Genomic DNA, 25,766 nt, shown 5'->3' with positions numbered 1-25,766 from the left:
TCCCCTCTCACATCTGACCCTTCAGCCCTCTCCAAGGTCATTGTTTCTCAAAGTGAGAACAATGAGGAATATCCCACTAAGCCTATCCATTCCCCACAAAACAGTGGCAATGGCCAAGAAAAGCATCTGGTGCTCAGATGTCCCTGGATCCCGCTGCAAAGCTCTTAGAGAGGAGGGAGATGGCAAAGCGTTCTATAAAGTCCTCGCCTTCCTCATTAGAAGCACCAGTAAAGTCCCGGGAAAAGGAATAAAATCATCAGTCAGGCAGGGATGTTCGGGTAAAAGAAACTCCCAGAGTTTTTAAATTTGTTTCCTTCCTCTGCTACCTCTAAGAAAATTGCTTAAGAATAATTAAAGTTGTACAATCAACTGTCCCAAAGTTACCAATAGCGTGAAAAGAGGCCAGGAGATAAAAATGTATTTAAATCAATATTCTAAATCTACTTCCCTGCCTAATTTAGCTTATGAAATAATAAACAAGGAATCAGAGGCCTATGATTTTGCTATCGGGTCTACTACTAATTAGGTCTTCCACTCAGAAAAAAATTACTACCCCTTTCTAGAGCTTCATTTCTCCAGTGACAAATAAAAGCAATACACCTCGTTACCAGGCGTCTCCGATGAATTTTGAAATACATATGCAGAAGACATGATATGAATTTTCTTAAAAGGATCTCAAATGTACAAACACATTCCCACAGTTATACTGAAAACACGTCATTCCTGACACTGCCAAATTCATCTTGGAGGATGAGGAAGAGGAACACAGCATTGTTGCTGGTGCCATCTCAATGATTAAACAAACCTCCCCTGGGAGCCCATTTCCTTTATGTTATTTCCTAGGATGCCACGAAGGGAACTCTCTATTCCCAGAGCAAAGGTTTAATGCAGAGATAGAACAGACCCCAGAAATAGTGATTCTGTTCAATTCTGGCCATAACTTAGTTTCAGATTATAGTGCTTTCAAAACACCACAGGGTAAAAGAAATTACTAAAGGAAAAAAAATTAAGTTTTCATGCTTCCTCTATGACAGAAACTACTCCCATCATTCTACATGAATATATTAGGAGACAAGATGATATAAATGGAAAAAAAAATTCTATTTTTTGGCTAAAGGACAACTTAGGACATACAAATCATCAGACATGTAGGTCACAGGTAGAAAACGACTCTTTCCCGGCTCTAAATAAATAGTCACAGAAAGAGCCCAGAGTAATTCAAACAATAATAGCCCATTATTTCACCAGGAAAAACATAAAACAGGAATAGCACAAAAACTGCAGCTTGGATAAACGTTCATATGGAGAAGACCATATGGAGAAATGCCTACTCATCTCTGGAGAGACAAAGACACAAGAGAAATGAAGTTACACTGCTGACAATATCCCAGGGCAACAAAAACAATTATTTCTTCCACAAGCACGATATTCAGGGCTGTTGGAGAGAAAAAAAAGAGTTGAAGGAACCCAGGTGAATTCTTTTAAGAGATGTAAACCCATAAACTATGATAGGATAGGGTAGGTAAGAGTCCCAGGATCAGTGACATACAACAACGACCAAAATAAAACACAAAAAACCCCAGCATACATAAAATGAAAAACACATGACCAAAATATATCTGACTGAAAAAGAGAGAGACCAGCCATCTAACGAGCAAATTATACTAGTGAGTATAATTTGGGGAATACTTTACACTCCAGTTGCGATGGTCCATAATTAGAGATAAGAGAATTTTTTTAAACATACCTTTGCAAGAATGTGCTTGTCTTTTATAATGTACTCATAAGTAGTCAGGAGGACATTGAATTTGCCACTCCGTAACTGGGGGACGAGGGAGCGACGCATGGCAGGGGTGCCCTGAATGGGAAGAAAATACAGATGTATATTACCCGATGGAAGCAGGCGTGCGTTGTCTCTCACTACTCAGGGCTTAATGGAGCCCAGACATGTGACTAAGGACTGCACATACATGCAATTATCATATACAGATCCATTATCCAGGAAGAAAGTGCTTGGCAAAATTGCTCACACGTCTGGACACTTTTCAGACCTTTATGGAGAAGCTTTCCCACTGCAGACCGAGGGAAGGGGGGGTGGGAAAGAAAAGGAAATTATGGTGACCCCAAGGTAGCAGAAAATCCGCTGCTCCGCTGAAAGGCTCCATTTCTACAGGAGCGTCCAGCAGGCGCCCGGGCGCCCGGGTAATTGCCTAACTTTGCAGGAACAGTGGGCATGGCAGCAGCACGCGGGATGTGTGATATTTGTCATTTGTATTACTCTCATCAGAAACCTCGCAATATGATAATTAACAATTTTCTTCTGCATTTCACTATCTGAAAGTAATTATGGTTTATTACAGTAATCTTCTTGGGATGATTAACTCTCACTGTTTAGTACATGATGTACATGACAAAACTTTACAACCAGATACAGTTCACAGATGTGCACAGGGAATGAAGAAAATAGGGTCTATATATAAACGTGGAAAAGCAAAAAATAAATACAGGATTCCAAACCTTGTAAGAAATTTTCACCACGGAAGGAGCCCATTTGTCAAATTCATACGTCCAGTTAGATAGAGTCCTATAGAACAAAAGAAAACAAAATACAGAGAGACATTTGTATAAAAATCTGTGATTAAAAAGATGTTCTTACTCACTTTTAGGCCTCACCTTGAAAGGGGCTAGAGAATGTAAAATATCTCAACTGCGTATTCATTTTAAAGGTGTGGAAATAAGAGATAAGTTAGAAATAAGCTGCCACAAAGCATGACAAGTTTGTTTGTGGGTTCACACGAAATCTCGTAAGAGAAAAAAAAATTAAAGAATGCATGAACATAGAGGGCAAAAAAAAAAATCTTAATTTTAATACTGAAAAACAGCAATTACCAGAGTGATTTGGGGACGCTTTAGAAACAGCCATATAAAGTTCAGAGAAAAGCTGAGTCAGGAAAAAGAAATGACAACAGCACATGAAAATACTAAATAAATCTGTCAAGAGGGGGCAGGGGAAAAATACTAAGTGCCTTAAAAGGCAAAATCCCTGAAAGCATCAATGTAATATATGAGTCAGAACATGCAGAACATAGATAAAAACCAAAATATATGTTCAAGATGTAGATAGTATGGAAAGGGTGTCTAAATACCATGGATTCAAATAATATGGATTAAAGAGGTCTGCAAATAACTCTCATTTAGACAAAATTTGAAGGAAATACTAAAACAGAATATTTTTTCTCAAGGTCCAAGTGTGTAATTAGCACTGAGATCTAGAAGAGGATCTCAGTGAACAGAACTGCAACCTCACACCCACAGTCAGAGACACACTCCCATCCAAGGAGGGCGGTTTTGAACAGGTATCCCTCCCCTCAGGGGTCTCCACTAAAGACCCACAAGGAGCCATGCAGTGGGCGAGGCACTGGGAATTTAACGGAGGACAGTGAAGACCCATCCTTACAAAGCGACAAAATCACTGCAGATAAACTGCGAGTACTGAGGGCGGTTTAATGCAAAATTCATAGTTACGATTTTGCTTTAAGAGGGACACTAAAGGAAGATTTAAGAATATATAATTTTTGAATATATATAACCTTTTGGAAATGGAAAGAGAAAAAAAATCAAAGAAATCTTAAAAAAAAATCAAAACCTTTCAGCTTCATGAGCCACTTCAGGCGTGATGAAGAATGCGACCCACTGCACAGTGTGCAGCCTGTGTAGACCGCAATGCTAAGGGCTGAAAAAAAATCACTTCATCCTGTGCTTATGTAGCCAATCAAAGGGTGGCAAGCGGGGTGGGAAAAGAAAACCTAAATCCGGATTATATGCTCTTGATAATCCCACTACAGGCTACAATTCTGCCTTAAGGGAAAAACAAGGACAAACTATGAATAGGGCAAGCTCCAACATAAAGAAAGATAACTTCGGAATAAATGGCTTTACTTACGAAAGGGGAACAATGATGAGATAGGGGCCATTGAGTCTTTTGTGCTCCATCAGATAAGTGATGAGTGCAATGGTCTGTATGGTCTTTCCCAGCCCCATTTCATCAGCTAAGATTCCGTTCAAATTGTTATTATACAGAGAAACCATCCATTCCAGGCCCTGGAGCTGAAATGAAGAGTAATTGCTTCAATTATCCAAGATCTGCACAGGTAATTAATACTAATACAACGCAAGTGAGGCTGCGACTTCTTAACTCCTCCGTGCTGTACGTTGGATTTCCCACAGTAGGAAAGTAGGGGAAGCACCAACACAAAGAGAATTTCATATATGAGCCTGTAATCACCCCTGATGCTTGGCAGGTGCTGAGTGCTAATCAGATTTAGAAATGATGGGCTGGAGCGTACTGGGGGGACTTAAAGCAGCTTTGCCGTTCATCCCTACTTAGCATTTCACAGTACATGACATTCTAGAATTATTATAAATGAAGAAAACCCACATGAAAATCCATTCCAACCACTCCAAGAACATAAAGCCACCATGAGGATTAAAGAAAAACAAACCAGAAGGCAGGTTTGGCACGAGGATCCAGGTCATTAGAAACAGCTTTCTTGGTGATGAAGAGCCTCCCGGCCCCCCGGGGTGGGACTCCCTCAAGCGAGGAAGCAGAGTGACCAGGGAGCCAGGGGTACCTGCTGGGCCCACAGGAGGGCACTTCCTGGCGGAGAAAGCTCCCAGGCACCACATGGAAACTTTGCAATGTAAGTGCTCCCCAAGGGCAGCTGACTGCCTGGAAACATGTTCAACATATTTTTAAAGTACAAAAGCACAGCACCAGAGACACAGCTTTGGATTTCCATGTTAAACACAAGAAAGTCTGGGTGAAAATACAACATTGTTCAACTTCCCTCTCCAACCACTAATTCCCTTCCACCACCGTATCACAGATTCTGGTTTAAGTGATAGGATCATATCTCTCTCTCTCTCTCTCTCCCTCTCTCTCTCTCTATATATATATATTTTCTATCTATCTATCTATTTATCTATATGTATATAATTGCTAAAGTCAATTTAGCTTGCTAATGAAGTTATGCTTAGGGAAATGTTAATTTTAATTTGGTTTACGTAAAAACAAAGCAAGTGATTCTTTTACTTTCAATATTTGTTAAATGGACCACGCAAGGAGCTATAGCAGATGGAAACCTAGGTATGTAATATGCATGCCTCCCTTCAGAAGCTTGCAGTCAAAGAGGAGCCGATAAGCCATTCACGCACCAAGACGCGGTTGGCAGTGCCAATGTCATACATATAAAATTGTACGGGCCAGAATTTTTCTTGGGAAGAGTACTGCAATGGTTTGAAGAAATACTTGGATAAGCCACTTAGGGTGCCTCATACCATGCAAGACTCCGAATCATCCTAAAGGTTTTTGCAGAAGAGCTGCAACACCAAGAAATGAGAGGAACAGAAAGAGGTCCCACGGGGATGCACAAAAGACATAGGGGCAGAAGGGGGAATGCCAGGAACTCTTAGTGGTGGGTGGGCGGAGATGCACACCTGCAACATGATCCCGAGAGCACCAGACCTTTAGGAAAGTCAACTAAGTGCCAGAAACATTTGGACACTCAGTGGTAGTGGATTTTTTTTTTTTTTAATGAAAATCGGCAAAGGGGCTGAATTTTGCATCTGTCTCAATCCCAGATAAAACAGAAGCAGAAACTGGCAGCAGAGGGGACTAGAAATTCACAAAAAAAGTGGGAAATGATTTGGACTTTCCTAGACCATGGAATTGGAGGGGTTGGGTATTGAGCCAAACTTACGTGGCTTTCCAGGAAGCAGCAGGAAGGCCTCAGCTATGTCAAGGTTAAGTAACTATTTTCAATACAAAAACTTGTCAAGGAGCAAGACGATAGAAAGCTTACTCATGGAGAGAGTGATCCGGGAAGGCTTTGAGCCACAATTTCAGTTGGTTTGTGAGAAATGAAAAAGATTTCATCAGGTAGATACGGATGGTCAGAGACCAGGAAGAAGAAACTCCATGAAGCAAAAACCCAGAGGTGGGCAGAGTAAGGTATGTTCAGGAAATCTACAGCAGCCCAGTAGAGGAAGAAGGCCATAAAATTCACATAGGCAAGTAGGAGGAGGTGGGTTTGAGAAGACAGTGATAAAGAATGCTTTCAAAGGTGCTGGATGGCAGGAGGAAATCAATGTGGCGTTAAAAGTTATTCACGAATAATCTAACGATGCACCTGCCATATATAGACGTACAAGAGTTCATTAGAACCAACTACAAGCTAACATCTATGTCAGGGAGGCCAAATCAGATGAAAACAACTTTGAACTTCATGAAAGTAGCATGGTCTTTGGGGAAAACATGACCTTACTACAGCCAGAGCAGTGGTTCTCAAAGTGTGCTCCAGGGACTTCTGAGGGTCCCCAAAACCTTTTCAGGCGATCCACAAGGTCAAAATGATTTTCTTATTAACACTAAGGTATTATTTGCCTTTTATATTGTGTTGACATTTGCACGGATGATGCAAAAGCAGTAGTGGGTGTAAACTGCTGGCACTTTAACACAAATCAAGGCAGTACTGTAGTAGTAGCCTCCGTATCCTTCACCCTGATACAATGGCAGCCAACATAGTGCCACGTTTTAGGAGTTTAGTGGATCCAAGTTCAAAGAGTTTGAGAACTGTTGGCCTAAAGCATATACCAAAGGTCCCTAATTTTACAGGATGTGAACAGGTATATGATATATGAAAAGAAAGTTTGGTAGTCAGAGAAATTTGGGAAATACAAAGTTAAAGTTATTTCACTGCAGGACGCTGATATGCAGTTACAGTTTACACATTTATTTCTGCAGAGCCCATGCGTGTGTTCACGCACACCATGGATTACCGAGAAGGGTCATTGCTAGAGTGTCCTGGTGTCTGGTTGGCTCGGGAAGTCCTGGGTGACACATATGATCAGTGATAAGGGCCACTGTTCGTTCTCGTAAGTATCCAAATTTGGAATAGTAAATTATACCGTAATCCAAGTTCTAGCTGATAGTATTTCCCATATTTATTTAACCATAGAACCTATTTTTTCCCTTTCTTTTTGAGGTCTATCTCATGGGACAAATGTTCCAAGGAACACACTTTGGGAAACACTGTGAAGTAGAAGGAGGTAAAAGACAGGAGCTGACCTCACTCCAGACAGGTCAAATGAAACACACGTTATGCTTACAGCCTAGTTGTCATCAAAGCAGGGTTGCTCACCACTCTACTGTGTCTTAAAAAAAAAAAGCACGTAAATTAGTAGATAGCGACTCCTAGGTGGCTGAATCCATAGTGTTGAACTACAGACACCACTGAAATTTTTGAAGAAATACATACTTCATTTACTTCAAAAGAGAGGCACAGATGTTCCCTACACTCATAGAATGTGGCTGGGTTTTCCACTCTGAAGAGATCCACGGTAAAAGGGTTCCAAAAGTTAACCCAGGATTTCTGAAAACACAATCCATCCCAAAGCCATAGAAGAGAAAATGGGTACGCCCTAGGGAAGACGGTACAATGGAACACTCTCAAACAAGAATTACGGGCACAGTGGAGAGAATCGCCCTATTAGAAGCAATGCGACCCCAAATGTTTGCCATGGTCAACTCTCTGCAGCAATGGGCACGTGCACAACATACTCTAATCAAAATTAGGTAGCAGATTGAGACCTGCCAAGAAAACACACACCACGCCAGTTACCTGATAATGCTTCAGGGTCCCATTGATGAGGAGGGCCGACTGCTTCTCCACCCTCTCCGAGATGGCGTGGGCCACCGTGTAGTAGGACTGGGAGCCCCTGGCACTGTACTGCATGCTGTACTCATCGTCCACGTCTTGCTTAGCTGTCCTGGGCCAGAGAAAGTGGAGGGTCACACACAGAGAAGTTGGTGCATGAATGGAGAGCCGAAAACAGCTGCAGGAAGTAGAGCTTTATTTATCACCTACTTCATGCCCGGCAGCTAAAACACATTATCTGTAATCCTCGTGAAAAGCAAGCAGGGTAGACGCTGTTGTTACCATCCCCGCTTCATGCCTGTGGAGAACTTCAGGCTGAGAGAGCTTCACAAATTTGCCCAGGTCACATGAAAGGTGGTGGCGTCAGGATTTGAGCGCAGGCCCGCTCGACCTCAAGTGACTGCTATGAGCGTGAATCGTACACCTGCAGGTTCACACTTTGCCACTGAAGCTGTCCTAGGCCCTTGAAGTACAAAGATACATCCTATCCACAGAACACTGCCTAAAACTTGGAAGACAGGTGGGGGGGGGGGGGCAAAGGTGACATTAAAGAGACAGGAAAGAGGAGAGGTCGTCTTGCATTTTCTATGCCTTGTTAACCGACTACTGTGTTATTCTACAGGCAGTGACGGGCCATGGAGGGGGGTCTTAAAAACCTTCAGTGAAGCAGCTGGGGCAGATGAATAAAAGAAAGGTTCCTGAAGTGGGCACACAGCCCTGGAATAAAAGGAGAAAATATTAGAATGTCTATTTCTGCTTTTTTTTTTTTTTTAAATCTCATCACTTTAACATGTTCTATTTTGCATAGTGTTTTGCCACAGTTTTCTTTTAACACTAGAGCTACACAGGCAAAGAGCTGGGTAGCCCACTGATGTAGAGCTCGAGCAGAGTGAGGCATGGAGCTGGGCACTCAGGTCGGGGGATGGAGCAGGGGGTGCCGGGGTGTTTCAGAGGCTGGGCTGGGGGAGTCGGTGGCCGAGCAGCTGCTGCAACGAAGACGTTTCTCACTTGGGGTTCTGGGCGGGCACTGGCGCCATTAAGGAAGGCAGGAAAGGCAGCCAGCTGGAGGGGCAGTTTCCACGTGGGACGGAAGCGCGTGACACACGAGGAGCCCGGGAGCGAGGAAGTCATGAAGTGGGGGAGGGCGGAAGGGGGGAGCCGAGCAGCAGGACACTCTGGTGACCTCTGACGGCGGCGTTTCGAGCGGAGCACGGGCGTGAGGTCGGCTTCCTTCCTTAGACAGACTTCTCTAAAAGAAAATCCATAAGGCGCAACCCTCACGAAATGCATTTGCAAGAGACAAAACTCTGAGAGACACATACTCGATGATCTGCTTAGCGTCCTTCTCGGAAACCTCTTCACTGTTTGGATCCAGAAGTATTTTCTCTTCCGTTTCCTGCCTACTGGACTCTTCCTCTTCATCCTGGGGAAGGAACAAAGATATGGGGGTGATTCCGTTTTAACGAGGGAGTCCCTAGGCTTGGCGATTTCTGAAAAGAGAGTGAATAGTATTCTACTTCACAAGTGAGGTGCACACAACTGAGGGAGAACGTAAACTTAACTCTTACTTACACCAGGCAATACCTACCTCTCCATCGCTGTTTACATCACTGAATGAAAAAACAAAAGGAACCCTCTGAGGGTTCCCTGGAACCCTTGCTCCCAAGAATAAATATGTAAAAATCATGCCAGAAAGATGGATATTTATCATTATTTGGTCATCAGAGAGTCCTGTAGACCATATCTGCTCTTGCTAACTTAGTGACCTTCTATACCCTTCTCTCCAAAGCCAACTGAAGAGATCTTAGTATTGTCCTTCTCTCTGATGATGCCAATGGGCCTTGGATGGTCCCACACGTCTTCACATTGGAGAGACTGGAGCTTGTAAGCACATGGCCTTCTGTGTGTGCTTTCTGTGGCCACTTCACAGCCCACATTTCTGGCTATTTAGATTAAAACTGTCAATAACATGGCAAAGGATTCATCACCTCCCCACCTCTCAACTGTGTACTTCGTTCTGCTGGCCTGTTGAAAAGCTTCACTAAATATTCATAATGCCCACTACTACCCACTGGTGTTGAAGGCTGAATCTTTCCAGATAATCTAGGAGGATTTCCTTTAAAAGTAGGCTTAAAAAGAATCATGCTTTTCCATCAGGCTTGAATGAAACAATACAAGCTGACATGATAGTAATGTAGAAAATCAAATCTATGACCACAGATCACTGAGCCACAAGGGGTAAACTGAGGAGCTGGCACAGCTCCTTCACATCCAGGTGAGCACCGAGAGGGGACATGACTCGCCATGAGATGGGGACCTGGTCTCCAGACCCCCAGGTCAGAGTTCACTCTAGTCCCAGCTCTCTGGAGCTGTCTGCAGTTGCCAATCTCAGGAGGGCACCTGTGGGTTGAGCAGCCTTCTTTACCTCATCTCTGTCCCTCCCTGGCTCTCAGACTCAATGAGAAGATTCTTCCAACGGATCATTTATGGGCCAATTCATCCGAGTAAACAAGAGACATTTTAAAAATTGATTTTGTAAGTTTCAAGTACCTCAGAGAAAGAGTAGCCTATTTAAAAAAAAAAAAAAAAAAAAAAAAAGCGTGCCTCCAAAAGTATTTGCTTGGTAACAGCATGCTTTTTTTCTAAAAAAAAAAAGTAACTTCTATCATCTTTCCTCTTTGCAAAAGCAGCAAGTGTCCATGGTAGATTAATTTAGAAAACACAGGTCCACGAAACAGAAGGAAATAACAACAGTCTTAAAATTCTGGTGAACTGTTATTCGTAAGGCTGCTCTGCTCCGGCCATGGCATTCTTTGAACCAAGATTCCCCCACACTGGTAAACATCAGATTTAATGACTATACGCTAACAATGCGCTAATAAAGGAGATAAAAATCTTTTAATCCTTCTATTTGTAATTGTTAAGGATTTTAAAGTTGATCTAAAAGATACCTTTATTATTCCTTAATTTCTATTAAAAGTATCCAAGATTACCATTTTAGGTTCTGGATATATTGAGTATTCCTTCCAAAAGACTGAGAAATGTGGCTAACAAGTATGTCCAAAGAATTCAAGCAAGAATCACATTTAAAGAAGAAACCCAAGAGGATCAATAAACCCATTAAACCAAGTGCATGTTGCCCTTTTGGTCTAAGTTTCCAGACTTACAGCTTCAAACAGGCCCAAGGACTAAAGAACTTCAGACATTTTTAGGCTGTTAACCCTCAGTGTAAATGACTTAGAAGCATGGAATTACCTTTCCCAAAGTAATCCATCTCCAATTTTCCTCAGAAGACCTTTCTACCATCTCCAATTTAATGCCAGCTTCTCTCTTCTTGGTTTCAAATAAATTTAGAATTCACAAGCTTCCACATTTGCCGGGAGCCCCCGAGAAGTCACTGTGCTACTAGGCATGCACCAGCAAAGCTCTGTCAAACCCTCAGCCCCAGCTGTCACCCGATGGCCAAAACTGGAGGACGAAGAGATAGAAGGACACAGGTGCTTCCCCGTGAACTTTCCAGCCAATGAACTCCAAACAGAGATATATACGTACCTCCTCCTCATAATCAGAATCACTCTCTTCACTGTCCGATCTAGGGGCAACTTCGTAACTACAAGAAAAGGAGTGGGGAGGAAGAGGAGGCTTAGCTTTTTGAATCATAAAACTGTGTGTGTGCGTGTGTGTGTGTTTATACACAAATATATGGCACATTCTATGTACAAATGCAGGTAATAACTTTAAGCAGGTCAGCAAAGGTCATGCTGTTTTAGTTCCCAGATTCTACAAGGACCACAAAAACCTAAAAAGTCAAAGAACACCAAAAATTCTGCTTTAGTGCCATACCCAGGATTCATTTCCAACCAGGCGTCCAGCTGACTTGCTTTGGGTGCTTCTGGGCCAAAAAGGACCTTGCCGGTTTCTGTGTGAGTCACTTTGACAGGGAGGTCACTCATCTGGCTGCTCTCATCTATGGGCTAGAGAGGAGAAAAGACATAACACCGCTTCGTGTTAAGACATTCACCCAATTCTGTGCTGGATGTTTCTTGGCCTTTTGGCTGCCCAGCATTTGAAATCCTTTCCCGCGATTAGAAATTTCATCACCTGATGAGTCCTGGTGGGAATTGGGAGGTCACCTCCTACCAAAGAAACTGAAAACACTGGCCTCCCTTGCAGCAAAGGAACTGGCACAAGACCTAAGCTCCACCAGCTGGGCGCATTCACCAAGGCTCTGAATTAGGACCTAGAAGGAAGCGGGGGCCAACAGGCACACTGGTGGGAGGGCAGACAACAGTGGCAGCAGTGCCAGTACAGTGGTATTGGCTGTGCCCACTCCCAAGGCCGGCCATGTCCTCACTAAGCAGCTGTAGGGCACACTACGGTAACATATCACTGAAATAACAGCGCAGTCCCCAGTCAGCTTCTCCAGGCTTCCAGGGTTCCGATGACTCACCCGATATCCTATTAATATGTTCCCTTCTTACTTAAATCAGGCAGAGTTGATTTTTGTCATTTGCAGCTAAGAACCCCCAACCCCCAAATAATCCCCTCCAGATAAGGACTACTGCAAAGTCATGGTTTCAGAGAGAATAATGGAAAAAAGGAAAAGGTATTGTAACTTGTATCATCTCATTATGGCTGGTTTGGCTTCTGCAGAAACAATGTCATTTATCCAAAACCAAACCACCAGGTACCAAGCCCAATCATGGGGACCTGTGATAAAGCAAAAGGCTCTGCTCATTGGAAATCTGGCAAATTGACCAAGTCTGAGCTGAAGTTCGTTATTAGACTCTCAACGAAAAATGGCTTGCTCAGAAAATTAAGAGAATAAGTGAAACTGCAGAGGCTGTGCTTAACCTACTTCAGAGAACGAACTGTTTAAAAAGGCCTAAAAATGGAGTAATCCTATGCAAATGAATGCTACTGATTACAGGGTGACTGTACTTCTAGGAGCAGACCCCCAGATGAGACGTTTAGGCAACCCATTAATTCCAAAGAATTTTTTCTAAATTATTCTCATTTGGAGTTAAATGAAAATGATAGGAAAAGCAGTATACTGTAGGTTATCTTCTAATATCTTATAGGAAATGACCACCTCCTTCCCCACAAATATTGGTTCTTTCCCCCTTCTCCCTTAACAAAGCACTGCCAGAATAAGAAACAATATATTAGCAATTATCCACAAAAACAACCTTAAAAAAAAGAGAAGCCTTACTCCAGACATTTTTTCCTTTTATGTGTGCTGAAGCAATGGCTGTGAACACCGTTACTTTGCATGTCAAGACAATGCTTCTTCCTTATTAACGTAGAAGGTCATCTACACGCTCACGCGATAAAGTAGGAAATCTACCATTCGCTACCATCTCCCTTGGAAAAATCATATTCCATTATCTTGAACTATTATAATAGAGCTTGTTTTATTGTTTGTGTCATGCCTCAAAGAAAACTGGAAATCACTGTAGCTGGAATTAGAACTTTGGCAAAAACACTGAATGAGCACAGCAGAATGTAATCAGAACATTATTTCAAAACAAACCAGGTAAGACATCTACTTTGCCCACTTCAGCAAACAGAAAACACATGTGTTAAGATTAAAAAAAAAGTGTATGTCACAGGCCCAAGATCAGGAGCTTATTTTCCCAGGAGATAACATGAGATAAGAGAGTTATCACACTAACACGTTAAATCTCTCCCTGTGTGCTTATTAGTTACAGACTGATGTGAGGCATGCTTAAGTAAGGGTGGGTTTTTACAAATTAGAGTTGTTTCTAAGTGCTCTAATATATAGTATTCTTCCCCCATAACAGCCCACTGAGTGTTTCTTACACGTTAGACATTTATCCTGATCTTTTCTTTCCTTGTGATGAATTATAGTGGTTAAGTAATATTTATTGTTCAAGAGATTTCTGCACAGAATAGTGGTTTCAACCTTTTTCCTGCCACCAGGCTGTTCACATTCATAATACGTCTCGTGTGCACTGTGATTCCAGAAGGGGAAGAGGCAACCCTCCACCCACCCCAATCCTCCAGGCAGATTTTTCAGAATCTGTGAAAGGAGAAGGAAGTTTGAAACAAACGCCCTTCCCATCCCGCTCCGGGGGGATGCCTGCTCGTGTGAATCACTGGCAGAGAACTTTTGAGTTTTCAGAGGAAAATACATCCAATAAATCAATCCTTGTATTCTCGTGATTCAGAATATTCGAAATACTAGGAAATAAAATTTAGAAATACGCCGATGAATCTACAAATAGAAGCTATAGGGTAAGCCTACAGAATATGGCAAAAAATAAGCTACCAAATACGCAAACTGGCTTACAGAGTTATGAAATTTCAAAGTAAATGAAGGAAACTGGGTCATATTTTCTGCTTCTGTATCATCGACGGGGAAAATGTAATTATAGAATCACTTAAGATTTTTACACATTCTGTATATTCATAAACACATGCTTATATGTGCACAGACAATTTCTGGAGTGGTACATAAGAAACTTAGTATCAGTTGATTGGCAGTCTGAGATGGAAGATTACTTTTCAGTGTACCCTTTCATACTATTCTAATTTTCTACCATGCTAATGTACTACTATTTTTACTTAAAAATGAATAGCAGAGAGAAACCATATGATCATCTCAATAGATGCAGAAAAAGCTTTCGACAAACTTCAACACCCATTTATGATAAAAACCCTCCAGAAAGTAGGCATAGAGGGAACTTACCTCAACATAATAAAGGCCATATATGACAAACCCACAGCCAACATCATTCTCAATGGTGAACAACTGAAACCATTTCCCCTAAGATTAGGAACAAGACAAGGTTGTCCACTCTCACCACTATTACTCAACATAGTTTTAGAAGTTTTAGCCACAGCAATCAGAGAAGAAAAAGAAATGAAAGGAATCCAAATCGGAAAAGAAGAGGTAAAGCTGTCACTGTGTGCAGATGACATGATACTATATAGAGAGAATCTTAAAGATGCTACCAGAAAACTACTAGAGCTAATCAACGAATTTGGTAAAGTAGCAGGATACAAAATTAATGCACAGAAATCTTTTGCATTCCTATATACATTAATGATGAAAAATCTGAAAGAGAAATTAAGGAAACACTCCCACTTACCATTGCAACAAAAAGAATAAAATACCTAGGAATAAACCTACCTAAGGAGACAAAAGACCTGTATGCAGAAAACTATCAGACACTGATGAAAGAAATTAAAGATGATACAAACAGATGGAGAGATGTACCATATTCTTGGATCGGAAGAATCAACATTGTGAAAATGACTATACTTCCCAAAGCAATCTACGGATTCAATGCAATCCCTATCAAACTACCAATGGCATTTTTCACAGAACTAGAACAAAATATTTCACAATTTGTACAGAAACACAAAAGACCCCGAATAGCCAAAGTGATCTTGAGAAAGAAAAACAGAGCTGGAGGAATCAGGTTCCCTGACTTCAGACTATACTACAAAGCCACAGTAATCAAGACAGTATGGTACTGGCACAAAAACAGAAATATAGATCAATGGAACAGGATAGAAAGCCCAGAGATAAACCCACGCACATGTGGTCACCTTATTTTTGATAAAGGAGGCAAGAATATACAATGGAGAAAAGACAGCCTCTTCAATAAGTGGGGCTGGGAAAACTGGACAGCTACATGTAAAAGAATGAAATCAGAACAGTCCCTAACACCATACTCAAAAATAAACTCAAAATGGATTAAAGACCTAAATGTAAGGCCAGACACTGTCAAACTCTTAGAGGAAAACATAGGCAGAACACTCTATGACACAAATCACAGCAAAATCCTTTTTGACCCACCTCCTAGAGAAACTGGAAATAAAAACAAAAATAAACAAATGGGACCTAATGAAACTGAAAAGCTTTTGCACAGCAAAGGGAACCATAAACAAGATGAAAAGACAACCCTAAGAATGGGAGAAAATAGTTGCAAATGAAGCAACTGACAAAGGATTAATCTCCAAAATTTACAAGCAGCTCATGCAACTCAATATCAAAAAAACAAACAACCCAATCCAAAAATGGGCAGAAGACCTAAACAGACATTTCTCCAAAGAAGACAGACAGATGGCCAACAAACACATGAAAGAATGCTTAACATCACTAATCATTAGAGAAATGCAAATCAAAACTACAATGAGGTGTCACCTCACACTGGTCAGAATGGCCATCATCAAAAAATCTACCAACAATAAATGCTGGAGAGGGTGTGGAGAAAAGGGAACCCTCTTGCACTGTTGGTGGGAATGTAAATTGATACAGCCGCTATGGAGAACAGTATGGAGGTTCCTTAAAAAACTAAAAATAGAACTACCATATGACCCAGCAATCCCACTACTGGGCATATACCCTGAGAGAGCCATAATTCAAAAAGAGTCATGTACCACAATGTTCACTGCAGCTCTATTTACAATAGCCAGGACATGGAAGCAACCTAAGTGTCCATCGACAGATGAATGGATAAAGAAGATGTGGCACATATATACAATGGAATATTACTCAGCCATAAAAAGAAATGAAATTGAGTTATTTGCAGTGAGGTGGATGGACCTAGAGTCTGTCATACAGAGTGAAGTCAGTCAGAAAGAGATAAACAAATACCGTATGCTAACACATATATATGGAATCTAAGAAAAAAAAATGGTCATGAAGAACCTAGGGGCAAGACACAGACCTACTAGAGAATGGACTTGAGGACATGGGGAGGGGGAAGGGTAAGCTGTGACAAAGTGAGAGAGTGGCATGGACATATATACACTACCAAACGTAAAATAGATAGCTAGTGGGAAGCAGCCGCATAGCACAAGGAGATCAGCTCGGTGCTTTGTGACCACCTAGAGGGGTGGGATAGGGAGGGTGGAAGGGAGGGAGATGAAGAGGGAAGAGATATGGGGATATATGTATATGTATAAACTGATTCACTTTGTTATAAAGCAGAAACTAACACACCACTGTAAAGCAATTATACTCCAATAAAGATGTTAAAAAAAAAAAGAAAGAGATAAACAAATACCATATGCTAACACATATATATGGAATCTAAAAAAAAAAAAAAGAAAAAAAATGGTTCTGAAGAACCTAGGGGCAGGACAGGAATAAAGACGCAGATGTAGAGAATGGACTTGAGGACACAGGGAAGGGGAAGGGGAAGCTGGGACGAAGTGAGAGAGTGGCATGGACATATATACACTACCAAATGTAAAATAGGTAGCTAGTGGGAAGCAGCCACATAGCACAGGGAGATCAGCTCAGTGCTTTGTGACCACCTAGAGGGGTGGGATAAGGAGGGTGGGAGGGAGATGCAAGAGGGAGGAGATATGGGGATATATGTATATGTATAGCTGATTCACTTTGTTGTAAAGCAGAAACTAATACACCATTGTAAAGCAATTATACTCCAATAAAGATGTTAAAAAAAAATGAATAGCAGAGCACAAAATAAAATCAGTATACACAGAGAATGGTGCAGCAGGGTATGGCAGGGTATCATTCAACAGAACACAGCAGAAATGGATGCAAAATCCCTTACCTCTCCATCTGGTCCCAGGGCAGACTCCTCCCCCTCCGCATTCTCTTCAGCCTTCTGCAAAACAATGTCAAATGTTACGTGTAAACCAAGAAAATGGGTACAGGAAGGACCTCATGGCAACTTGGTGGTATATAACAGTAATTCATTACTGCTTATCGTCATCCAACAAAGCTTAGGAATTAATGCCTTTTCTTTGTGTTTCTCTTCACTCTCTGAGACAAGACAAACTGCGTACTTTATTGGCAAGTTGCAGGGAGTCAGCAAAAGCCAGGTGTGACTCAGGCCTGGCCCACTAGAGATGGGTGGACTGTGTCTTCCAGGACCCCAAAAGCTTAAGATGTGGCAGCATCGGGACAGAGGTCAGAATCCCAAATGTCCTTGTGTTTGGCACTATGAAGACAAATCCTGACGTAATCAGCTCAATTTTCCCATTCCCTTAGCAAGTTTTCTAAAAATGTCCCCTCAAGAATGAATTCTGAACCGCTCTTGGGTGATAAAAATACAAAATCATACAAAATTCTGTGAGTTCTCTGAATTTTTATCATTCTACCTAATTGGCTTTCATAATATACAGTATTTCCACAGTGGGTATATGGGGAAATTTGATGCAGATACTGTGATCTCATGAAAAATTCTGTCATCCTCCATTTCTTAAATATTCCAATATCTTAGCCCATTAACCTTTATGTGCCTCAAAGGCAGCCTAAATGAAAAGCTAGGATTATGTCACATTTTGTACATACCGGAGAGAGACAGAGAGAGCCTCATCTGCAAGAAACACAAAATAGTCTAAAATTTCTTACATTTATAACGACCTCTTCGACAAGTGAAATCCTTAACATCACCTTTACAGAATCCTTATTTTAAAGTTATTCTGTGTGGTGTGATTAGAAGAAAAACAAACAAACAAACAAACTTTAGTCATTTCCTTTATCAAGACATTTAAGAAAATGAGCTTTCCTCCCCTGGGCTCTTTAGTTAATTAAAAATATACATAATGATACAGAATCAATATTAACTCCACTTTGTTTACTTAAGGCATTGATTGTGTAATACATTTTTGCTTCCCATGAAAATAACTCAGTTGTCTCTTGACAAAACAGCTTTTACAGAAAATGTTTAGTGTTGAAAGTCCAGCCTTTTGTCCATACTGAAGAAGGGCAGTTCCCGTAAATGTCTGAAATTTTTAAGTTGTTTGATAATTGTCTTGCAAAAAAATACATGTATATAAGTATGCCAAAGCACAAGGCATAAAAAATGTAGCACTTCTACCAAAGAGTAGGAAATGAAATGCTCTCCTTATGATTATGATTTCCCAAGAATTTAATTTTCTATTTATGCCACCCCAAACTGAAAATATTTACAAGCTCAAAAGAAATGACCATCACGGAAAAGCATCCCTATGTCTGGCCTAGGGATCCAGAGAACAATGGCAGAAAGGCTGAGGAAAGGAACCATCCCTGCTACCAGCCTCCCTGAAGATTTCATTTTTGGAATTCTCAGGCGCTATATTCAGGCAACTCTTTTAATTAATGGGAGAAAGTCAATTAATCCCACCATTCTTTCCATACAAATCAGAAATCAGCTACAAATTTGGCCAACAAAGAAAATCAGATGAGACCATGAATAAGCCAATTTCCAATATCTAGCTAGTGGAACTGGATCACTATTTCAATGAATAGTACATTAAAAAGCTTGAAGGACCATAAATAACAGAATCAAAACTATTCTAAAGAATACTCTTCTGTGACTATGCTATAGACTAGATAGGGTGCTATCTAAAAACTGCCTCATAATCAGGCCTTTCCATTACTTAAAATCCTCTAAACTAACTTTTAAATTTCTATCTGGTATCAGATTTGAGAAGCAATGTAATAGCAGACTTAAGAAAGTTGGCTCTGGAATTAGATGAACTGCGTTTGAATGCCAGCTCTGTCGCTAAGTGCAAGAGTACTTAGCTGTGTGGTCTCGAGCAAGTCTCTGTGTCTTGGTTCCCTCTACTGTAAAACAGGGACAGTAGCGGTCCCTACCTCATGGGGCTGCTGCAGGACTGGATCACTATTTCAAGATGTACAATCCAATGTTACATGTAATATCCACTGAGAGTGTCAATTTCCACAATGTAAAAGAATCAATGATAGTCCGAGGGCTATTCTTTTATGTCTATATAAAACTGGCTATAGCACTGTCTGAAAACTGCTTCATAAGGTTACGAAGTCAGGGATTTCTGTCTGTTTTGTTCACTCATGTATTCCCACACCTACAAGGGGTCCTGGCACTTAAAATGCACTAAATAAATATTTGAAGGATGAATGAATGAATGAATGAATGCACCAAGAACAACACTTTCCACTTAGCATACACACAATCAATTATCATTATTTTAATTAGGTGACAATATACGTGCAAGTCATAAAAGAGTTAAGAGCACACACACGTTCCTCACTGAACTGGTGCTCTATGAGACTTCCCTTGCGTGCCCTGTACTTATACCCGGTTCGGCTATGTCATTCTAGGAGGTGGAAGCCAGATGGCAGTCTACTCTACAGCAAGAGGTGTCAAGTTCTCCCATCATGCTTTGAATTCCTTCAGTTTGGGGACAATCTCTGGTTGGTATGCTTTCAGGAACCCACATTCTCACATCAAACTAGTGCTTAACCCTCGATTCTCTTCCCCTGCCAAAATTCCCTTTGTGTTTTGCTCAAGATCAACTCCAAACAGATTGTGACCGGTACTGCGATATTGGAGTAACCTGGGACAGACTCTGAGCACCTGGTGGGATGGCTTGCGGCTGATGTGGCCACGGCTGCCTGAGAGAGTTTCATATACAGTGAGTCTGCAGCACGTGACTGCAAACACATCCTATCAATATTGCCGGCTGATGCCTGAGCTTATTTCCACTGATTAAAACAAACACAAAAAAACAAAACCGACTGCAGTTCATCCACTAATCAGGAATAAGCAACTCTGTACTGGCTTCTTCCTACCCACAAAGAGTTGAGAACTAATTACCCTCATGGGGGGTGGGGAGGAGGGAGGAATGTAATTATGGAATCGGATGTGAAGCAAATTACTCCTAACGAAAGACAATTTGGCTTCCCGGTTAAAGCCGATGTCAATTCATACCCTTCCTTCAGGAATGTTCATGAACAAAGCTATGTGCACAGCTATCCACTTTCCTTGCAGAGGCTGTATAAAATAATCAACAACACGGTGAGGAGGGAAAGGAATCCCCAAACATGAAAACCCTGTGGAAGCTGAATTCAAGAAAATGGGCCTCAGTGGGGTACTTTATGCAGATTACCACAACATAGGACACAGCCTCACTCTGTAAAGAAAACAGCTTTGTACCAAATATTTTACAATCTATATTATAAAGTGAACACAGTTTATCCCCCAGCAGGTGTTGTTATAATATGCTGAAACATCATTCAAATGTGTCGGCATCTTAAAGACTCATTCTGCTTCGAGGGAAACCTAAGATTTTCAGAAACCACTTGGGTTATTTTTACTGTCACTTAAGAGGACCTGTGAGCATTTAGATAGGTGATCAGGCAATAAAAAAATACCCAAGAATATCAAATTAACAGGCAATTGCACATTACTTAAGTTGTGCCTTGCAGAGAAAACCAATTCCAACATTTTGACTCAAGTAACTGGTCAATCCAGTTAAGCTGGACTTTGATCCAAATTTCTGGTTTCACCCATTTTGACACTGAACTTATCAAATAAATCTAACCATCATGGCATTGTGTTCACCTACCTTTACAATAGTCACTACACTCAAATGCCCAGAATTGCCTTAGAACCTTTCTTTCACCTACAAAAATCTCCTTGTGGAGGAAAACTGCAATAAGCTAATCATCTTCGGGGAAAAGAGATAAAAGAATTGAGAAGGACTGGAGAGTAACTTGAATTTAAAATAAATGCCTCAATAACATTACTACTTCGCATTTGATGCTCTTTTCACTGAAAATTATACCAAGGGGCTTTTCTCTAATTGTTGGCTATCTAAAAGAAAAAGAAAAACACATTTCCTATCACTATATTGACCAATATACTATGCCAGAAAGGTTCCCCCTCCAAAACATCACAGATTCACGTGTAACAGTGTTTGATGAGAGAGAAAGAGAATAGAATAAGTTTCAGAAAGAAAGACCATGATGAAAAAGACATTTGACACAGCACTCCCCCATGGATTCTCTATGTTCTCATTAGTATCATGGGTTTCCAAGAAATGTCACAATAAATACCAAGGGTGTAGTTCTGTTGGTATACACCCCAGTGAAAGATTTGGGGGAAGGGGATTAAATACTTTATACTTTATTTCTGGCCTGAAGTCAATAGCTGGGGAAGCTGAACCTCTTAAATGACCAGACTTTTCAGCAGTAGGTTTGGGGGCAGGGGGCTGGCATGGGCTCCCAACCACAGCTTAAGGAAAGACATACCCTAAATCTCTGTAAGAAATACCTTATTGTTTGGATATTATAGGCCAAATAATTAGAAAATTCTCTTTGTAGGATCTGGGGAGGAAGAGGGAAGGAGAGTCTGCCAAAAATAAGAAATCCTCATTTCCCACTGCAGGCCTCAACAGCCAAGGAGCCTATCGTTGTCCTAAAAGACATTCTACCTAATAATATCTAATTGATCCTCACCTAGAAAAAAATGGTGGCCATTTATTTTCTCAACACCACAGAGAACATACAGTAAGGGGAAAAAGAAGATTTTATTTTCAGAAAAACCTCTAACCACATTTCAACAATCATGATCCTCCATCTATACCACAGAATTGATTGATAAAATAACTAATATTTACTGAGCACTTACTATGTCCCAGGGACCATTCTTAAGTGCTTTAGATAAACTTTCCTATGTGATCCTCACAACAAATCTAGGCTACAGGTCCTGTTCCTATCACCTTCTTACAGATCAAGAGACTGAAGCACTGGGTAATAGATCTCTTAATGAAATATCCTACAAGGGAATAACAGCAAATTAGTATTCTATGTTTTCTTATGCAGTTATGAATTTAAGAGATTGCGTCCCAATGTGCTTTAGACAGTAGTCCAATTTCATAAGTTAGCATGTTCAATCCTATTTGTGCACAACGCCATTTCAACCTGGGGTCCCCCAGTAGATATAAGAGAACTCGCATGGCAGAGGATGGAGACCTCCAGGTCATGCTAAGTACCCATAACAGTGTATTCACCTTGTCACACTGCAGAGACTGCTGTCACCTAATTAGATATTTCAATACTTGAAAAATTATTCCTCCTCTAACACTTAAGTAGATACATAGAGCTTATTTCTTTTTCTTCCACTTCAAGGGCATTAATGGAAGGCCAGGTTGAGATCGAGAAGTTTCAGAATGATTTATAAATGTATACTTCATAGAAGCGGCTCTAACGGTGAGAAGAGAAAAACTAAGCAAGGTCCTGAGAGGTTAAAGGAAACCCACTCTATTATTCACTAACACCAAGTAAACCTGATCAACTCCCCAAGAAAGAAAAAGGCCTTCTCTGTTACACCAGGGCAATTCCTGAGAAAATGATACACTAGTTTAACACAGAGTAAAAAAGTAGCCCTTTTCCAATTAAACTGCAAGGTCCACCATACTTATCTTTGACGGCACAGTTCTTGAAGTTACCTGTATCTTGTCCTACAAGTGTTGCCACCAGTTCAATGCTATTAGTTCACTGAGTAAAGAAGCTTTCTCAAAACAAAGATTTAGGGATGCCTTACTTAATTAGAAAAAAAAGCAAAACAAAACCTGCAGATAGGTACAGCATGATATTCACTTCTATGGGAAATGCTGAAAGGGACAGCACAGAATTTTTAAGTGTCCGCATGCAGGTTCCCTCCCTGACAGAGAAGCTGGAACAAACAACTCTCGCAATCATTCACTCTAATGGAGGGGAGAAGAACTCCAGGTAATCCAGAGTGTCAAATAATCAGCTTTTGAAAGCATCCATTTTCTTTGCACTTGAATTAAGGTACATCTAAAATTGGGTAACTCACTCTGAACTAAGTCTTAAAACCCCGTGAGACAGTTTTCAGGAAGGACTAGGAAGGAGCCCAGTTTCTTTTTGTCCTTTCTTTATCCAAGGTCTCCCAGCAAGATGGCTCAGGAAGGAAATACGGCCTGATCTCCTTGGTCCTACTGAGGGCAGGGGGAGCTCAGATGCGAGGCATCCCGAGAGCACGCCGGGGAAGAGGGAGAGGGCTGCTAATAAACTACTAATTCTGCACATTCCATCATGTGAGCCCATCAGCGGAAGATGTCCAGATAAAGCCACCAGGCAGACTGGAGTCGCTTGGGTACCTATTATTCATTTGCCAGGAAACCAGGCCCCAGTTTTACTCCCCGCCTTCCTTCACAGCATTCATTACAGTTTATAATTATATACTCGGGTGCATATTTGATTAATGTCTGTCTGTCTCTCTCTCTAATTAATTAAGAGGGCAAGAGTGCTTTTCCTCACCACTTGCACTCTCTCTCCCCCAGCATCTAGCATCCTGCCTAGATCATAGTAAGTGTTCAGTTAATATTTGCTGAGCAAATACATGAAACAGAAAGAGTAAGTGCTATTAGCAAACCTGAAGGCAAGAGTTTGGTGGTAGAGAGTCAACCTACAGGTGATACAGTGTTGGCAGCACCATGAAAAATACTGACAGGTTCCTGCTCTGTACAGATCAACATAAAAATAAAGGCATAATCATTACAACTCAATTATGTATCTTTCTTTGCCTATGATGCTATAACAATCTAATACTATTGCAGCAATCCATTAATTAAAAGCCATTAGCTCATACCTGAGCCATTAGCTTTTAATCGCAAAGAAACACAGACTACGAATGGTAGCACTAAAAACACTAACAGTGACCTTTGTGTGACCGTCTCTGCAAAATATGCCTCAGGCTCAGGAGAAACGAAAATGGCCATTTCATGAGGTCCACCTATGGAATACGACAGAACTGTTATCTGCTTGCCACGTGCCAACTTTACGTCAGAAATTGGGAGCTGGAATTTTGCAAAGTCTATAACGCGGCCTTGACAGGAAAATGAGGTATTCCTCACCAAAGAAATGTCGAAATGCAAGCCCTGACTCATCCCTTGTTCACCTTCACAATAAGGGAAGCTATCTTATACTAAAGAAATCAGGTGCAGAAGGCGCCTTTTCAATCACTTATTCCTCCTCCTTAATTATGAAACCGGTATGAGAACTCAGGAGCCATGAAATTAATTATTTTTTTTGGAAAACATTTAGTTCAATTATTCAGTGCAGAGAAGAAATGATTAAATGCTACCAATCCTCAATCTTCACAATTCTAACGAAGACTTCCTGTTCATGTTTATACCTGGGCCAATCAGAACTGACCGTGAAAACAAAATATCCACCGAGAACTATCTTAGCAGACTACTTAAGCTTCAAAGAGGCTCTATATTTACAGGTCTTCAAAGGGAAGCAGGTTACCCTTGAATTGAGATATAGTATCCGCAGAGTAGACATTCTAAATCTTACCCTTCGTTTCTCATGATAAATTGGATTATTTTACATAAGACTATTTACTGTTTTCTGTAATGACCTAAAACCCTGACTTGCACATTTACCTTAGTGTAAAACCGGGGCAGCTGAACCGAGTGAACAATCTTGGCATTGCTGTCTGTCCAAAGAAACAGGCTGAAATATGTTCTAAAAGTATCCCAAAGCTATCTCTTCCATCTTCCTCTGGCTCCTTTCAATCTGAACACACAGCATTTTCGTCTTCATTTTCACTCCAGTTTCTTAACTCAGCAGTCCCCTGCCTCGCTGGCATTGCACTTGAGCAAACATTTCTTTGTGCCCATGGTTTTCCTTTTCCTACCGACCGTGTGTACTTAGTTTCTGAATACTGTGTGAAACAGTGGAAATACGAACCAAATATACATCCTGTCCATCATGCCCCCATCTCCAATATGTTGCCTAGGACACCTAGTACATCAACCCATTTATATCAGCAATGTTTGCAATATACTCATCTAAGTCTCCCATTAGTGTAGTAGGAAGTACTCGTTAAAGGGCAAGACGTGCCTAAAACTGGTCGGCGACCACACGTTCCCCAGCTCAGCCACAGCCACTCAGGTGCTCACCTTCCTCTTCCTCCTCCTCTTCTTCTTCTCTTTGGCCGCCTGGGCTTGCTTGTGCTCCCAAACCAGATTAGTCAGGTTGGCCACATACTCATCGGTCTGCTGCAAAAGGTACGCTAAACGCCTATCTTTCTTTTGATCGATCAGTTTCCTATAGCCCTCTTCATCTTCAGCCTATTAAGGAAAGAAGAGCGTGATCAGAACATGATAAAAGTTTGCGGACGACACCTTTTCCCACTCATCCCTCCCCTTGATGGTCTGAACTTCGGTGGTGCACGCAGCAAACCGTATGATTCCGGCCGCCCGAGTTCTCGCACCCTGTCTGGGACTGGGGAACACACGGAGGTACGATGCCTACGTCCCGGG

General features: G+C 41.2%; 1 protein-coding gene across 2 annotated transcripts in view; it reads right to left on the bottom strand.

Moving 5' to 3' along the window:
• SMARCA2 (SWI/SNF related BAF chromatin remodeling complex subunit ATPase 2) overlaps positions 1 to 25,766 on the bottom strand; it is a 173,490-nt gene that overhangs the window by 105,124 nt on the left and 42,600 nt on the right. For both annotated transcript variants that reach the window (XM_082470824.1, XM_082470825.1), the window contains exons 9-17: positions 25,404 to 25,574; positions 17,273 to 17,326; positions 11,559 to 11,689; positions 11,268 to 11,325; positions 9,038 to 9,138; positions 7,680 to 7,827; positions 3,944 to 4,107; positions 2,518 to 2,584; positions 1,748 to 1,858 (exon numbers count right to left, since the gene is read on the bottom strand). In XM_082470824.1, the coding sequence (XP_082326950.1) occupies positions 1,748 to 1,858; positions 2,518 to 2,584; positions 3,944 to 4,107; positions 7,680 to 7,827; positions 9,038 to 9,138; positions 11,268 to 11,325; positions 11,559 to 11,689; positions 17,273 to 17,326; positions 25,404 to 25,574 (1,005 nt within the window). The remainder of the gene's footprint in view (positions 1 to 1,747; positions 1,859 to 2,517; positions 2,585 to 3,943; positions 4,108 to 7,679; positions 7,828 to 9,037; positions 9,139 to 11,267; positions 11,326 to 11,558; positions 11,690 to 17,272; positions 17,327 to 25,403; positions 25,575 to 25,766) is intronic.

The sequence above is a fragment of the Balaenoptera physalus genome (assembly GCF_965194825.1).
Source record: "Balaenoptera physalus genome assembly, chromosome: 7".
NCBI lineage: Eukaryota > Metazoa > Chordata > Mammalia > Artiodactyla > Balaenopteridae > Balaenoptera > Balaenoptera physalus.
The sequence above is the reverse complement of the archived record's forward strand: the minus strand, read 5'-3'. Positions and strand labels throughout refer to the sequence as shown.